At 42.9% G+C, this 17,143-nt stretch overlaps 1 protein-coding gene across 2 annotated transcripts in view; it reads left to right on the top strand.

The window, feature by feature from the left end:
- METAP1 (methionyl aminopeptidase 1) overlaps positions 1–17,143 on the top strand; it is a 475,875-nt gene that overhangs the window by 352,748 nt on the left and 105,984 nt on the right. For both annotated transcript variants that reach the window (XM_085641167.1, XM_085641168.1), the window contains one exon: positions 6,334–6,472. In XM_085641167.1, coding sequence (XP_085497293.1) covers positions 6,334–6,472 — 139 coding nt within the window. The remainder of the gene's footprint in view (positions 1–6,333; positions 6,473–17,143) is intronic.

The raw sequence follows: 17,143 nt of genomic DNA on the forward strand, positions 1-17,143 counted from the left end.
GCCACTTTAGCAAAAGGTTGTAATTCAGAGTCTAAATGTTTCTCCTTTGGCCACCCCTGAATGATACACCTTTTAACCTCTTTAAGAACAGAGTCTGCTTTTAACGCATCAAATCATTCATCCTCCTTGAAACACCCCTCTTTACAAACATCAATACTTGCAATCAAGCATTCCTCATCTTCTTCGGCAACACATTCTTCTTGTACCACCGGCAACGGCAATCTAGAAAGAAAATCTGGTCTAATATTTTTTCCCCCAGGAATATGTTCAACAATAAAGTTATATTGAAGAAGCTTAGAGCTCAGCCTAGCAATCCTGGGCGTATGATCTTTTACAAGCACACCATTAAGAATGGGAACGAGTGGTTTATGATCAGTCATAAGCTTAAAAGATCTACCCCAGAGAAAACCTTTAAACCTTTCAACTGCCCAACAGCAAGCAAGAAGTTCCCTTTCGATCACAGAATAGTTTTTCTCACTGGGACGCAATGATCTAGAAATGAATCCAACCGTGTGTTCTGACCCACCTTTCATTTGAGTCAACATGCCACCTAGACCATCCAAACTAGCATCCACAGACACAATGGATTCTAAAACAGAGTCATATGGAGTTAGAATGTTACAATGATTCAATTCATTCTTGATTGTGTCAAAATCATCCTGACATTCCTGATCCCAAAGAAACACAGTTCCCCTCTTCATAAGCTCCCGAAGATGGGCGGTCTTAGCTGAAAAATTGGAAATGAATTTGGCATAAAATTCACACATGCCAAGAAAAGATGAAACCTGTTCCTTGGATCTGGGGGACGGAACCTTAACAATGGCTTCAATCAATCCAACTCTAGGAAGAATGCCTTCGCCTGAAATACAATGCCCAAGATACTCTATGGACTGCACTCCAAAAACACATTTACTTAAGTTCCCTACAATACCCTTATCTTGTAATCTGTTGAACACCTCAGTTAAGCTCTTATCATGTGATGACCTGCAAACACCAGCTACCAGAATGTCATCCTGAAAAACAACTGTATTCTGCACACCCATCAGAACTTTTTCCATGACGCGCTGGAAAACAGAAGCAGCGGAGGCTAACCCGAAAGGCATCCGTTTAAACTGGAAAGTTCCAGATGGGGAAACAAAAGCAGTCAAGTGTTTAGATGATGCATCTAACTCCACCTGATGGTATGCTGAAGACAAATCTATCTTTGAAAACCATTTGAAACCTTGAAACTTTGACACTATGTCATCAATACGGGGTAGCGGGTGTGAATCCACCCAGATATTCTTATTGAGACTGCGTAAGTCAATGCAGACTCTGAGGTTGCCATTTTTTTCCGTGCAACGACCAAAGGACTTAACCAAAGGGATGACTCAACTGGTTCGATCACTCCTGTCTCACACATCCTTTCCAACTCTTTTGCCAAGTCATCTCGAACACTCAAAGGTACATTGCGCAGTTTGTGTTTGCAAGGAATGGCTCCATCTTTTACCTTGATGAGGTGTTTAAAACCTTTGATTAATCCTAGTGATTCAGAAAAAACTTTGGGAAAGCTGCTTCCCCAGCTGGAATATTCTTTATCACCTATTGACTCATTCACCATAGAAACCGGTTCCTTAGTGCCTGGCCTAAGAGTCATTTTAAACAATGCTTGGTGGTACCACCCTAAGATATCTAGTCCCTTGATAGCCACATAAATTTTCCCTGTGATAATTTTTTCTTTGACCATTTAAGTGCTTTCAATAAAACCTTTAAGTTGAATCTTTCTTCCTTCGTAGGACACAGGACTTCTATCAGGAGGTTCCAAATGTCTGTCACCCCATACAGATTCAAACAACTCTTCCGTGATCATTGTCATGCGTGCTCCCGAATCAACAAGCAATTTTAAAACTTTGCCATCTACGACTATATCTACAATCGGGTCTGCACACTCCTCACAATCATCCTTTACTACTAACATGAGATCTCTCATGGAACTCACGACTTCTGTGTTACTTTCTAGATTGTCACTCTCTTCCCACACAATGTTGACATTCCTTCTAGAATTACATACTTTTGCAAAATGACCTTGTTTACCGCAGATCCTACACAAAGCATTACGAGCAGGACAAACTCGTGAATTAGGAAAATGTGCAGAATAACCACACTTTGAACACATATTCTTCTTCTGTAAATAAAATTGTTTATCTTGTTTTACAACCTGTGACTTCCCTTTAACCTCATTGCCATTTTTTTCACTGGTGTTTTTTTCAGATATGCTATTCTTATCTGCACTATTTTTGCTTTCATTTACAACCCCAACAGTTGCTTTATCTGATCTCAGCTCATTGGACGATGATTGCGATCATTCAATGCTTTTAACAATGGAAATTGTTTCTTCAAGGGATGGGTTTTTCAAGGTTAGTAACTTTTGTTGAACTTTTTTGTCTCTACACCGTACCACAATTTGATCTCTTATGAGTTGAGACGTGAAAGTCTCAAACTCAGTCAGATGCCAAAATACGTAGAGAAGCGACGTATGACACAATGCTCTCCGAGGTTTGTTGTTCCCTCGTGAAGAACTTCTGCCTAGCTACTTCTAAACTCTTTTCCACATCAAATTGTTTTTCCAACATTTGAATTGCTTTGTCAAAATCATTAAGTGGTTCAACCCCCTCTGCTAACTCTGGCAAAGGTAAATGCTCAAGTACGGCTTGGCCCTCAAAACCCAAGTTATGTTTGAGAATAAATCTTTTACGTTCAGCACTGAATCTGAGACCCCCAATGGCTCCTAAGTACTTCGTGAAAGCTCTGTACCATACCTACCACTCTACTGGTGGGTCCCCTGGAAGCTGTAGAAAAGGAGAAGGTGCTTGTACGTTTTGCATGATGAAAATTTGGCTGAAATAATTAACCGACCAATAGTCAAAACGTTCCACAAAATGTTCACTAGCAATGTAAGTTTTCCCCTTTTTCCCTGACCATTAGAATAACATCTAAGTTGTAATATAATATTTTATGTTACTTTAAATCCTATGTATGTGCCGATTTTCCATTTACAAAATGGTACCTGAATTTGTACTTTGTATTTGACCAAATGTGCTGTAAACAATCATGTACTGCAGCTTAAAGCAACTATCCACTAGATGGCTTTAAAGTACTAGAGGAATAACAACAATTAAATCAAAAACAAACAAAAAAAATGTTGTCTGTTGGTTGTGCTTTTAAAACTTGCACAACATAAAAAAAGTACCTTGAGCACAACTGACTGTCAAACGCCGATGACTTGTCCACTGTTTATGCCAAAAACTTGATCACTTTCATGGCGTTCTTGATATTGTGGAGAAAACGGACCCTCTTGGTGTGTGATGACTAATAGACTTGAAGCGTATCCAGCGTTGACGTCAGTGCGCACAGAGACGTATGCCGTGTGGCTCAAGGCACGCTCCTGCTGCTCTGCGTGGAAGAACTGGAACGAAAGGACACGAACACCATGGAATCCTGGCGATGGACTGCGCGCGCGACTCAATAACGGCAGGGAGTACGCGAGCAAGTTTAAAAAAACGATAGATGTAACTGACACCACCCAAAAATGTTGCCAACACCTCCGACTTGAAACTAGAGAAAAAAATAGATCTGTTGATCGCCAAACCTCCGCTCACCAACTGTCGGACCCCTTCAGCGCTGCTCACTCAAACAGCAATCACCATTCATGCACCTCGTCTGTGCATAAACTGCACGATGACACTCCAGGAGACACTTGCTTTCCCAAACACTTCCACTGGGTCGAGTTCAGGGCCGTAGATAGATGCCCATGCACCCGCTCAGGATCCAATAATCCGGCCAGCACCTCGCTTTATGTCCACACGTTGTTGGTAAAAACAACGTTCAGTTGTCAAGCCAGAAGTGAAATTGACCTCAGATGTGCCCGAAACCGAGACGGAATGTCCCATCGGTTGTACGAACAGATAAAACACAAAACAGAGGTCTTAGATCCAAATCGGCAACAGTTTTTCTTCCAATAAAATTCACAGGTCCAAAAAAAAATTGTAGCAAACGGCACAACTCCACACACACACGTGGGTACGAACTGAGGATGAGCAGTAAATCCCAAAACGCGTCGCCAATTGAAGTGACCACAGTCACAACCGATTTGTGGTTAAAGACGTATTTATTACTGCTCATCTCAACAACCGCTTCCAGGGAATGAATCTATGCTTCAAGCACAAACATTCCATCACCCAGGAGCTAATAGAACATTCATAGTGCCATGACAACACCACTATAGCTATTACAGGTTCCCACTGATCATGCAGGTCCCGGGCCACCACTGCTAACAAGCCATGTTTAACATCGTACCTTTTTTTTTTTTTTTTTTTGCTGTAAGTCCATTCAGTCGTTTTTAAGCAATTACTGCTCAAATACTTTGTATCTCTGGGGACTTGGAGCTTCTGCGAATCCCAACAGATCTCAAGCTTAGATCTTGTTGGCTGCCACCACCTCAACCAGGAAGTGGAAACAGAAAAAAAGACACAACGGGGCAGGGTAGGAATACCGTGATTCCCCTAGGCCTGGTGGTGGTTTTTTTAACTTTTGTTGTGAATTCACAGCGGCTTTGCAAAATATCATACGTTCCGCAAATCCATGGCAACAGTTTAAAGAAGCAAAAAAACATGGGGTGGGCCAAAGCCTGTGGGGAAGAGGGGTTTATTGTTTGGGCAGAGACCCCTACCCCTGGGGTTGCACACTTAAGTTAAGGGTGGTAGGGAGCACCCCTTCCTGAGTCTTCTATGGCCCCGGGAATCCCATTCCCCAGGGCTGGCTCATATACTATGTCCTGAAGAGCCCACCATGGGCCGTAGCGTTTTTTTCTACCCACACTGGCACTCGCAGGGAAACCTGTGTTTGCTGCCGCTTGGCTGGAGCATTTTCAAAACTCCCACGCAATAGCAAACAAAAAGTCTGCTCCCAGCCGGCAGTAGCTTTGAAAATGCTCCCACAGGCTGGGATCAGTCTTTTGATCAGTATCCCGTCCCGCTCTGATGCGCTCAAGAAAACAGATCAAAATATTGCTCCCTCCCGGATGGAGCAGCATTAGTAGCTGCTCCCTCCGGGTGGGAGCAGTACCAGGTCCCGCTGCGTGCGAGGAGGCGGTAGGGACCCTGGGGCTCCCAACCGCGGCCCCGTAGCGAGTATATGGTGGTTGCCCCTCCCATTTAAAAAAAGAAAAGGCCCTGGAGGATGGGGGTCCTCAGGGCCAGGTCCTGTGGCTTAACCCCTGCTGGGCGTGCCCGAAGGCCATGTGGGGTTAGCTGCAGGCCAAGCACTGTGGGTTTGGCTGCCTTTAAAGGGGTTGGCTGCATTTGGGTGGTGGCCTCAGGGCCTGGCCACAAGGCTGTGCGCGGCGAGGGATTGGATTTACGTATGGTATTTACATATTACTTTACATTAAAAAAGGCGAAAGTTACAGTAAAAAATCAAAGTTAAAGTACTGTTATATTTAGTTGAAATGTTCAGTAACAACATAACATTTTAAACTCCTAAAACAACAGAAGCTCACCAGTTAAAGTTATCTCAAGTAACTAGAACTCGTGCCCTAAGGTAACTATAACTCGTGCCCTTGCCATGCCCTGCTAAGTACCCCACACATTACATCACTCAGGACATCTTCTATAACATCATTGATAATATCACTGTAACAGAAAACTGTGCATGAGCACGAGTTATAGTTCATTTTGTATTTTTTAATAACAAAGTTTATTGACTTTTCAACAACCGCAAACAAAAGCTTGCCACCATGAATGAACATGCATCGTACAAGTGTGGGCAGAGCCGACAGTATGAGTTATAGTTACTTGAGATAATTATAGCTGGTGAATTTCCGTGGTTTTCAGAGTTCAAAACTTTACATTGAATTGTTACTGAAAATTTCACCGAACTTTAATGCTACTTTAACCTTTGTTTTTTAAGTGATCATATACACTCGCACATGCACACTCACAAATGCGCACACTTATATAGTCAATTTTTTTTATATATATCTAAATATATTGTAATAGTCTTATGGGTACCTTCACTCATCAGATTTACATACTGTGACATAGAAGTACAAAGTCATATACACACACTCTTCCACTTATGTTATGTAAATAAGATGTATTAATTATGTACTATGACCTACAAATATATGTAATGCAAAAGGCACACATTCTATATAGATTGTGCTGGTACATAATCAGCAATGCCTCTGTATAGCGAACAATGCAATGAATTCAGCCAACACAAACTGACCGCACAGTGTGAAATTCATTGTGTCTATATTTAAATTCTTATGTTGTATTATATCTTTTATTTTAGGCATGTATTTCTAGACATTGCTATCCTTCACCTTTGAACTACTATAATTTTCCAAAGTCCTGCTGCACGTCTGTTAACGAGGTGATCTGCCACGGAATTCCTGACAGACGGCCTTTGCAAGATGGTGATATAGTCAATGGTAGGTAAAAGGAAAGTTGAAAATTTTCACAGTACAGTATGTTCACAGGTAGTTTGCAGTTATTTATTCTAAAACCTGTTTGACAGTACATTGGGAGCCCCAAGGAGTGGCGGGGAGGGCGGATCAAGGGCATCCAGAGGTTACAGGGCCTCCATTCTGTTACTTAAGGTTGTTTACCAGTGGTGTCCCGCTGCCCTGTAGTATTATCACCCATAACTGAAAAACATTTGCACCCTTTAAGCACTCGGTTCTCCATGTAGGGAAGGCAGAGCCTTTCAAAGATACCTCCCAAAGGTGCTTTGGGTTGGTCTGCAGGTCCTAACATGGTTAAACCACAATCTCTCTCTAACTATGCCTATTGCAAAAACATTTACTCTTATTGATCAACATACTTAGGCCTACAGATTTACAAGGTAGTCCCAATAAAGGCCGAGTGACTCCGAAAATGTATTCGCATTTGTTAAACCAGAACTGTAGGCTTTAACGCAATTGAAACATTAATCTAAGGCGTCTGTCTAAAGAGACTTAAACTTCCTTTGGTACTCATAATGGATTTAAACATAGTCCCTCACCCTATAGTTGTGTGTTACTATCCACAATGGGCTCTCGCGCAAGTGGTAAACGGAAGTCTGGTTAAATTCTATTGAGCCAAAATGTGTCTGCAATTCCTGTTGATCACCCATGGGACCCTGTAACCTCTGTCAGGGCCTTTACAAAAGTGAGACCAATATAAAGCAGCTCTAAACAAGTACCTTACTTTTCATGTCCCCTTTATTCTCTTTCTGGTGGGCTTGAGTTACCAGATCCATCTTCCAGGATTCCAGACCACCATACTTAGTTGAACTCCGTTTTGTCCTCCCTGCACAGCGGTTGTCTCATTTTCTACATGGTTTACTTCAAGGCATATTTCCAGCACCCTGTCCCATAGCTAATTTAGCTTCGTCCAAAAATGCATGTCAACTTTTTCAGCAGTATTAGCATCCAGGTACCTTACACAGCTCCTTAGTCACTTGGCACCTGGACTGATAACTTGATAATGCAGATTTTTCCTTTGGCGAATGTAGTCCAGCTATCCCTTTTCTCCAAGCAATCTGCAGCTCTCATAGCATGGCCCCTGCCCGGTAGGAGGCCAGCAATGAGTTATTGGCTTTGGGTCTCAAGTTAATTCCCACCCACCCTGCTGAGACAGTACTGTCACCAGTCCATGAGAAAACTCGCACACTGACCTGGGATCGAGCCCCAGAGAACTCTGAATTTCAAAGAATTTTCTTTGTAGCTGATTTTAGACAGTTCCTGACATTTTGTTTGATCCCAAACAAAATTCTTTATCACTCAAAGTTCATTAGTAAGAGTAAGTGGAACGGGCACTTCACTGTCGGAGAAATGTAAAAAAAAAAAAAACATTGAGGGAAAGTACTTACTACACAGCACTGTCTACAGTAACACCTGTGGGGAAGAATGAAGTAGAAGAGAAGAAGGGCCTGTCCCTACTCTTCAACGGGGCAGTCTACCGCTTTTCACTCCACTCTAAAGGGACTTATGGAATGTTCCCAGGATCTACATCCCTGTCTGGCAGTTTCTCTCCATCCTCAGTCTTGTGATCCATTCGCCCACAGGATATCGAAAATGAGATCCTTCCCCTGCACAGTAAAGTGCTACATATACACTCGACAGTCAACGAAATCAGCACTTGAAACATTTACAGTGCACATGGACTCTGCAGACATGCCTCTTGAATCCTACTCCGGGCTCCATCCCTAGCTGTCCACAGGCATGTAGATGGCTTAAAATGCCAGAAGTGCAGTTTACAGGTCATGATACAATTTAAACAGAGTATTTTATGTGAGACTGTATTAGGGTTGCTTACCACACAGGGAAAATCCAGATACAAGAGGTTAGAAAGTGGAACACTGGGAGTTGTCATGGGTTATATACACAGCTTTTTTTGAGGTGCAAAAGATTACAATTACTATCCCATTCTTCTTTCTAATTCTCCATTAATTTGCAGTTCCCCATTTCGGTGCCCTTTTTCATTGACATTTATTCCTCGTTAATTACAATCTATACCTAGCCATGTTGTTTTGAAAAGCATCTTCCCAACTTAATTCTTGAAGTTTGTCACATATTTTCATGTTAGTGGTTGAATTCAATTGTAATGGCATGTAAACGCAGATGTAGTGGGAGCTTTAATTTAATTAGTTTTGTGAGTTTAGATGATCCACTTTGGTAGTAGGTGAGATGCATTGTGAACCACATAGCATGTGTCTTTTACAGATATACAAGCATTATTCTTTCGCTTTGTTGCTGGGCTTGGAACAACTCTTAATTATGTAATCGTGACGTTGGGAAACCAACTTGACTTTAATAACAAATAGAGCACGGTACAGGTTAGTCTGATGTCTAATTTTCACTGAAGTTTTTTGTCTGTCTAAGAGCCTAACGTTCTCCTAAAAATAGGTTAAAGGCGCCATCGAGCTCAGGATTTGCCACCTCAAAACAATGGGGTTCCCCATTTGTTAGCTATGCCTTTGTGTACCGTATGCTGTTTCATGCACTTAACTTTCATAGTCCATTAATGCCATTGACGTCACAGTTCACATTTTATGGGGATGAAATGCTCCTGTATCATGCAATGCAGTGTAATGTATATACGTCAATGTTATATGGCTGTCAATATGTAGATGTCCTTGCAGTTGATTAATGTAGAGGTGAAAAGATGCTGCAGTTGCACAGGAAATGTATGATTCTATAGACTTTAAAAACAGGTGTATGGCTGTGTTACCTCTTATAATGTAGCCGACCTCACTCAGTTTGTGAACATGGTACGCTTTTGTAATCAAGTTACAGCAGTGCATATTTTCATCCATATTTAAATGCACTTGGAAGACTTGAGTAATCCTTTGACCTTTTATCAAGTTTTAGCTCAGCAAGCGGGGCCCAAGACATGTTCCTTCATCTGAGTATTAAAAAGAAAAAAACGTTCACATTAAAAAAATAATGAAGATCGGTGGGAACATTTCAGCATTTCGAAACAAACTCATGAGTCTTTTCTATACCCCCATTTCTTCATATTTCCTATTTTAAGTCTTCGATTGCCATGGTGTTTTTCCCTTACTTGTAGTATTTATTGGGCTTTCTTTTATGCACACTGTACTCCATGACAGAAAAAAATATTTTAAAGATATACCTCCACAACAGGGGAGTTAGGGGAGGATCTTAAGCCAACTCAGAAGGGGTCTGCTTTCAAGCAGATAAATGTGCTACTACAGATTAGAAAAACTATAGCTACAGGTAAGTAACTTTTTTCCACAAAAGGCTATCCCAATTAGTATACATTACCTGTAAAATAGCTATGGGTTGCAGCTTCTGTGATGTCATAGATGTTGACATTAGCTCTTTCCTTGCAGTAATGTACCCCTTTCTATTGAATAACATTTTTAGGTCTCACCTGATACAGCACAAGCGCTGTCGCTTGCAAGACATTTTGTTTTCTAACAGGCATCTTCGAGCCTGCCCATTATTAGTTGGCTTCATCGTCACTCTAATTTCACTACTTCTCTTTGAGCAATGCGTCCTGGTTTCACTTACTCTTCGTGTGTTTGACTCTTCCCTGGAGAATGGCCCAAGTACTGCTTCCTTGACCAGTGTGCTGCCACTGATCTAGCTTCCGGAGCTCATTTTTCCTTGTAGTTGCTGTTTTGTAGAAGTGTGCTTGTTGTTGCAGTCAGTTTACTTCCCTTTCCTGCCCCATTTGTACCACTCTGCGTTGCAATTTTTTTTTATGTAGCGCAAAATCAGCCCAATGGCATTGGAGTGCTTTACAAGAGCACAAGGTCAGATTCATTTTTTTGTTGTTGCTTGTCCCATGTTGTTGCTTTTCGCCTGCCATCCCTAGTTGTTGCTTTTCCCGTCCCCTCCCACCCTGCATGGTTTCTTGCCCCCTGTGACGCCACATTGTTTCTCGCGTGCGTTGTGATACTTGAAATCCAGACCTCTCCAAAAAATCCCTGAACCGGTTTCCTGTAAGTTAAATGATTGTGCTGTGTTAGTTGCGAACTATACTCAAACTGTAATGATTTAAACAACAATCTGAGTTTTTGTAGAGATAATAGCCAACTGCAACTCCCGGTACTGCTGACGCATCTGGTAAGGAAGACTGTGGTGGACTACCACATGATGGCTCATCTTCACATTAAAGTATGGTCCATAGGAAATGGAGATCCTTGGGTCAATAAAGATAGTGGATTCAGTTGATGATTTATCGGTGCAAGGACAAATGCTTTTACATCTTTGACACACCAGTAAGCGTACGGCAAATGAAAACGGAAGGTTGAAATAAATAATGCACGTCATGCTTCATTAAAGCATTGTTTATTTAATGAGATTCATGTGTGTTGAATGCATAGTGCGCTCAGTTATATCCATTTAGATATATTAAAATGCACACCAGGAAGCAGTGTATAAGAAAAGCAAGCACTGGCAAACCCAGTGTCTTGCCTATGCAAGCAACTGCCTTTGTCAATGTTTTAGGCACACAAAATCAACGGGGGAACCCCTGCTGTGCTTAGCCTATCTCTCTTTTCCAGCCCAAGTGGATCACCCTATGGTATTAAAAGGACTCGCCCGCTGGGATTCCAAGTTGCATACTTCTTCATAGTCCTTGCCCAGATAACTAGTGCATCTGGATGGGCTCAACCTTGGTAGAAAAGGGAGCTATGTGGTTATTTGATGGGATCCTACATTCAAAATAGTCTAGGATGTCTTGTGGATTCATTTTATTTTTAAGGGACACCCTGCCGGGTAAACAGGTGGGGATGCACTAAGGAAATGAGTATCCTTTGTATCCCTTGGTAAACATGTTTCAGCCATCACACCAGTCTCTCACCAGGCTAGTTGGCTTTCATCAGGACCTCACTAGGACCCCTTTAGTATCCTATTTATGTGCATTCAGTTGTGAAACTTCAATTCACCATACTCATACATGTCTTACATGCTACCCATTTGGTCTCTATGTTCATGTTTCTCTGTCGGTATGGGAGAGACAGAGATAATCACACCATCATTACATATATCTATGTATCCTTATACATGTCTCCAAGTGATCCCTGTGGTTATTTCAGATCAAGCAGGACCAGTGTGTATGCAGTATAGAGTGTGAGTCTCCATCTATGCTACTCTAAAAATAGGCACATACTCTGCATGCACTAGGTCGGTATACAGTGTGCAAGTATTATCCTTGAGATCACCAAGCTATTGTATGTGCTACACTCCTCATACATATAAAGTGTTAATTTTGTTTATTTCCCTTACTTAGTAGTGTCCTATGTAGAGCATCATGAGAGTTTTAGGCATAGCAGCACGGCTGAAAGGTTGCGGGGGAATTTTGACGTGGCCAGCAGTGCCCGCGTCCAGGGTTTTTTTTGCTGGCTGAAGGAAGAGGTGGAAGGCATCTTCATCCCCCAAGTTTCACGCACTGCCTCTGAGATGCCTTTCATCCTTCTCTCCAGCGAATAATTTAAAGAAAAGCCTTATAACACAGTCCCCATCTTAACTTTATTTTTATATTAAATGTTCAGACAAGCTTCTCATCATCTGCACTGCTGTGCAACATGCCTAGAACATTGACAAAGGCAATAGCTCGAATAGGCGAGACCGGTAGGCTTTGCCAATGCTTGTTTTGCTTTGTAGCTAGGTTCAGGCTACATAAACAGAGGCACATTCTTAGTGAAGTCAAATTTACATATACCCTTGTCTGCGGCCTGTTCGTAGCTGAAGGTGCAGCTTCAACCACACTCTTAAGGCTGGCTCCTCCATACCCTGCAGCGCACATACCAGTCCTGTAGCACCGTATCTTTTTATTTTCTCCCAACTTTACAGAATCTCTATAATCTTGGCACCCAAAATGCAAAAGGTTTTTTAAAAATGTGTATGATGGATCACATTATGCTATGGCTGGGATTCACCTCCTGTTAAGTTTTTTTTTTTTGTATACATAATCTGGTTCTTGAACTTGAACATGCTCTTAATGAACAGTGTGGTGGTAACCAGAACTAAAGAACATTTTTTTCTCAACCAATTCTCAAACAATTGTGGGTGAACGTTTGTATATTACACCCATTTTAGGCAATTACCTAGTTATTCTTGTGCTTGGCATGTGTTCACCTTGCCCCCCACAAAGTCCATCAAATATCTTTTTCACAGCAAGATTCACAAATTGGGAGTGCCCATTTAGGGCCTTCTAAATTGGAGCAGGGGGGGGGCCTTATCGGCCAATCAGCCACTTTTTCCATTTTAAATATCTGCCAGAGAAATAGCTCATCAACCTTGCTTCGACATTTTCTCTCAATTTTTGTAATAAAGTGCATGCGCTCTCAAGAAATTAAATTGGATCAAATGCCATGTTCTGGTTCAAGTGTGGTGTAATTTTGTCTAGTAGTTTTTGCAACACAAACATAAATCTTTGATTTGAATGGAAAAACTCCTTTCATCTAAAGGACTTTCCCTTCACTCTCACCTGTCTCTACCTTTTCTTCCTTTTAAAAACTACCTTTTTCCCGTTTCCTGTAGTGCTTTCATATAGCTTTAATTGGTGCAGTGTGTTATACATGCTTTAATATGGCCTCTTCCTCTTTCGTGCTCCCTTTGGACCAACCGCCACTCTTTTTCTCTCTGTGTTGTCTTTGGTTTCGCTGCAATGGATTGAAGCAGCTTAAGGACAGCGTTGGCAATAGAATAGTAACTGAACAGATGTAATGTCAATTATGTGATTGATGATGGTGCTGCTAATCCTTGAGATTGTCAGACTATGTAAACTTCTATGTAGGTGGTTGTCTCAGCGAGTGAATGTGAATCAATGAGTGAAAATATATTTGTTGCTCTCAGCGTTCACCTAAGCTTCATTTTAGCACTAATGAAGTCTGAGAAGGAAAAGGTGCTAAAGGTGCTTAAAAGAGAAACTTGGAGAAGGCGGAAATCTAGTAAATTAAATGAATAATAAACTTTTATGTTTTTTTATTTCCGGTAAACCGAATGACCTGGAATGACCCAAATGGGGGCTGGAAGATGATCCCATAGTTGGGAATCCATAAAGGAAAATACTTTGTCACCTTTATTGCCATACTTGTTGTGAGAAGGTGGCCTGATATATGCTGTCCACTAGTTCTAGTGGGCACCTTGTATCAGTCCAAACAACCCCTTATGGTGATAGGTTAAAGACAACCTTTATTGAAAGCTATCCTAGTGGTAGCTATGGAGAGCAGCCTTCAGGCTAAGTCTTGAAGGAATGTAAAGCAGCTTGTTTTACCAGTCTATAATCTCTTGAATGATCAAATGAAAGGACAACCACACCAGGTATATATTTAAAATATATGTATTTAGGTTAACACACACCCCTCTAGTCTCTTTATGAGACTGGAGTTCGAAGTACTTAAGTTACAAGATAGCAATCATCAGTAATAGCACAAATACACGTTTGGGCCCTAGGGTCGTACCAAACCATATACCAAAAAAGTGGTATAAGAACCACAACTGGAATAAACACTAGGCCTATAGCCTCTAGTATCTCTGGGACCCCAGGGAACCACCCAAGGTAGTGACACAGGGGGCCCACGGGGACTGTATGCAGTGTGTAAACACAACCGCGGGTTCCCGTTATCTTCTATGGGCAATGTCGCAGTTGGAAATTTAAAGATTAGGGACACTTCTAATCGAGTCAGGACCAGACCCTTTTGGACTTAGGTAGTTCTAGTGCTAGACCCCACGAGAGCACCGGAGTACTAGAGTTACCTCACCCAGGGAAGCAGAGTGCATAGGTGTCTTTTGGTGTCGGGTCGCGTCGTCTATTCCAATGGAAGCCTGCAAAGAACTGCTGCTGCCGTGAAGAGAAGTGTCCGGAGAGATCCAAGCCTGGATCTAGGATGTAAGGAACCTAAAAGCAGAGGGGACAGAGTCCGCGTCACTTGCCAGTGACCTAGGGCAGGATTGACCAATGCCCACAGATGTCGGGTGTTTCAGGGGAGTTGATGGGTGTCTTGACTCTTCAGCCACGAGGTCCAGGAGGCGTCGACGAAGTCCACGAGCCGGATTCGAGCTGTCCCACGAAGTTTGTCGAGTGCTGCGGTGTCGGCGACCAGAAGGGACCCAACAAGCCTTGGCAAAGGCAAGTCACTGGAATTCAGAAAATGGACTGCGGTGCAGACCAGCAAGGTCTGAGGATTTCACCCAGCGAGGGTAAGTCAGGACACGTCTGGAGCAACCAGGAAAGCCCAAGTAGAAGAGGAGTTGCCTTCGTGGGGACCTGCTAGCCAACGGGCTAGTGATCGCGAAGGAGCCTCGAGCGGTCGCACTTGAAACTGGCCCACAGGTCACTCGTGGAGTGGAGGCCAGCAATCTTCGGTGCAGGAAGTGCTCAAGGCTGGGGCTACTCGAAGCCCAAAGCACAACTTCGAGGAGGACCAGGAAGATGCTGTCGCGGCAAAAGATCAGTGTCAATGGGTCACGGTTCCACGTCACCCACGATAGCCACGGGCCTCAGCTTAGTTGTGGACTCAGGGTAGCCTCAGGGAAGTCTGGAAATCCGCCTCTGGTGATGCAAAGACTTCGGCGTTCGGCGAGAGCTTCAGCGATGCAGACCTGTCAGTAGCAGGGGAGTCACTCCTTGACCCCGAGGGAGTTTTCTTCAGTCTTCTAGTTGAAGTAGAACGTTGAAGGTCCAGGATATATGTTGCAGTGTTTCGTCCAGGGTAATCTAAAGTCCTAGGGTCTGGATTCCTAAACTTATAGTAAGTTTAGGGGATGAACTAACTCGAAGGCCCCACCTATGGGTGGGCTTGGAAAGAGGGGTGGTTACACCCATTTCCTTTGTCCAGTTTCGAGCAGGGGCAGGTAGCCCCTGCAACTGGTTTGAACTGGAGTATGCACAGGGACACCAAGTGTGCCCCCAGTGCAGGACTTCAAAGCACCAGAGAGTGCTCCCGCCCAGCCCCAATACACATCAGCCTGTCTGGGGAGGTAGTTACATCTCTCCTCGACAGGAAGCCTATTGTCCAGGCCTCCCCTGCCGGAGTTTCGGTCAGCAGCAGGAGGCCAGACCCGTGTCTGTGGCAGAGGCATCCATTTTGTGATGCCAGGGCTCAGGAAAGTCCTACCGGGTTTAGCCAGTGTGAACATGTCTCGCCCTCTAGAAGGGTGGAATGCTACCCCCGCCGCCAGAATTGGTGGGGGGGGGGGGGGGGGGCTAGTATTCCAAAGCGTTTGACACCAAACACAACATATTTTGATGCAGCCATTCCAAAGTTAACATTTACTGCGAGTTTATAATGCACTTAAGAGTATATGGTATGGCTGTATCACAGAACATCAACGAGAAAAAGGAGGGGGGGCGAAAGAGGGCTTTGGAAAGAAGGTCCAGCTTGGTGTGCCCTATAATGACAAACAAAGTGATACCAAAGCTGTTCCTTAAAGATAATGAGACGAACCAAGAGAGTATACAGGTGACTAGTCTATGTAGTACTTAGTCGGATATTGGAGCCCTCATACAACCGTCTAGGTGTCGTGAATCACGTACCCATTGGGATGTGAAGCGTCATCATCGGGCTGCTCCTGCGTTGGGCCGGCTGGTGCAATGCTCAACGGGCTCTTTAGGAGCGCTCTTATGGAGATCTTTTTATCCGGACAGCCGTTTGGTGATTGAGGGTAGGGGGCTCTGTTGTGATGTAGATGAAAGAGTGAGAGTTAAAATAGGTAGGGGAGTGCCCACTGAATCAGTTTATTTTGGGGCCTTCTTACCTAATTAAAAATTGTGTGAGGTGGAGTGTGGAAGCCCAGAATTATGTGCTAGGTGGTCAACACTGCCTCATCTAGGGTCTGAGGTGGAGTGTGAAAGCCCAGAGTTATCTGCTAGGTGGTCAACACTGCCTCATCTATGGTCAACATGTTTCTCGCCCTATTTGAGAAATACTCTGGCGATTCATCAGGACCTGTTTGATTCTATCTACATTGGGCTGCATAACAAATTTTGAAACAGCATTTTTTAACAAGATTACCTGCAACTCGGTCTACCTGTAGAAAAGAAGACCAATAAGATTACAAAATGTAAAACATCTGGTGTTGTGGTTATATGGTGCGTCTCATATGCAAAGCATGTGCAACTATAGTGATGGTGCACGCTAAGCGTGGTGATAAAAACACACTAAAACCAAGTGATGTGAAAACTCCACAATGTGTCATTGGGTTTCAAGTAGCCTTATATAGCATCACAAGAACGTGCAGAGAGCACTTACCCTAGCATATTCAAAGGTTAGCGTGCTGCAGTTCCTGGTAGAGGACGCAAGGAGTTCCTTGCGTTCTGTAATTGTATATATGACAAGGTTGCTGGCAAAATGGCATAGTGAAAGGTAAAAACTCCAGGGTGATATAAAACCCCTTCTCTTGATTTAAAAAGGTTATACATATATATAATATAATCACAACATATCTCTGTCTCCCCACAATGGTTGTCGTAAATAAGGCACACGTGGCAAAGATTAGGTAAAGTTATTCTTGATGCAAAAGGAACTCTCTATCTAATAAAGGTCTAGTCAATAATGCTTATAGTTCAAAGTAATTCCCCTTCAAAGTCTGAGGCCGTCCAAGTGGTAGAGGACAAGGTGAAAGATCGCTAAAAACGTTGTG

The sequence above is a fragment of the Triturus cristatus genome, chromosome 2_2 (genome assembly GCF_964204655.1).
Source record: "Triturus cristatus chromosome 2_2, aTriCri1.1, whole genome shotgun sequence".
NCBI classification, from domain to species: Eukaryota; Metazoa; Chordata; class Amphibia; order Caudata; family Salamandridae; genus Triturus; species Triturus cristatus.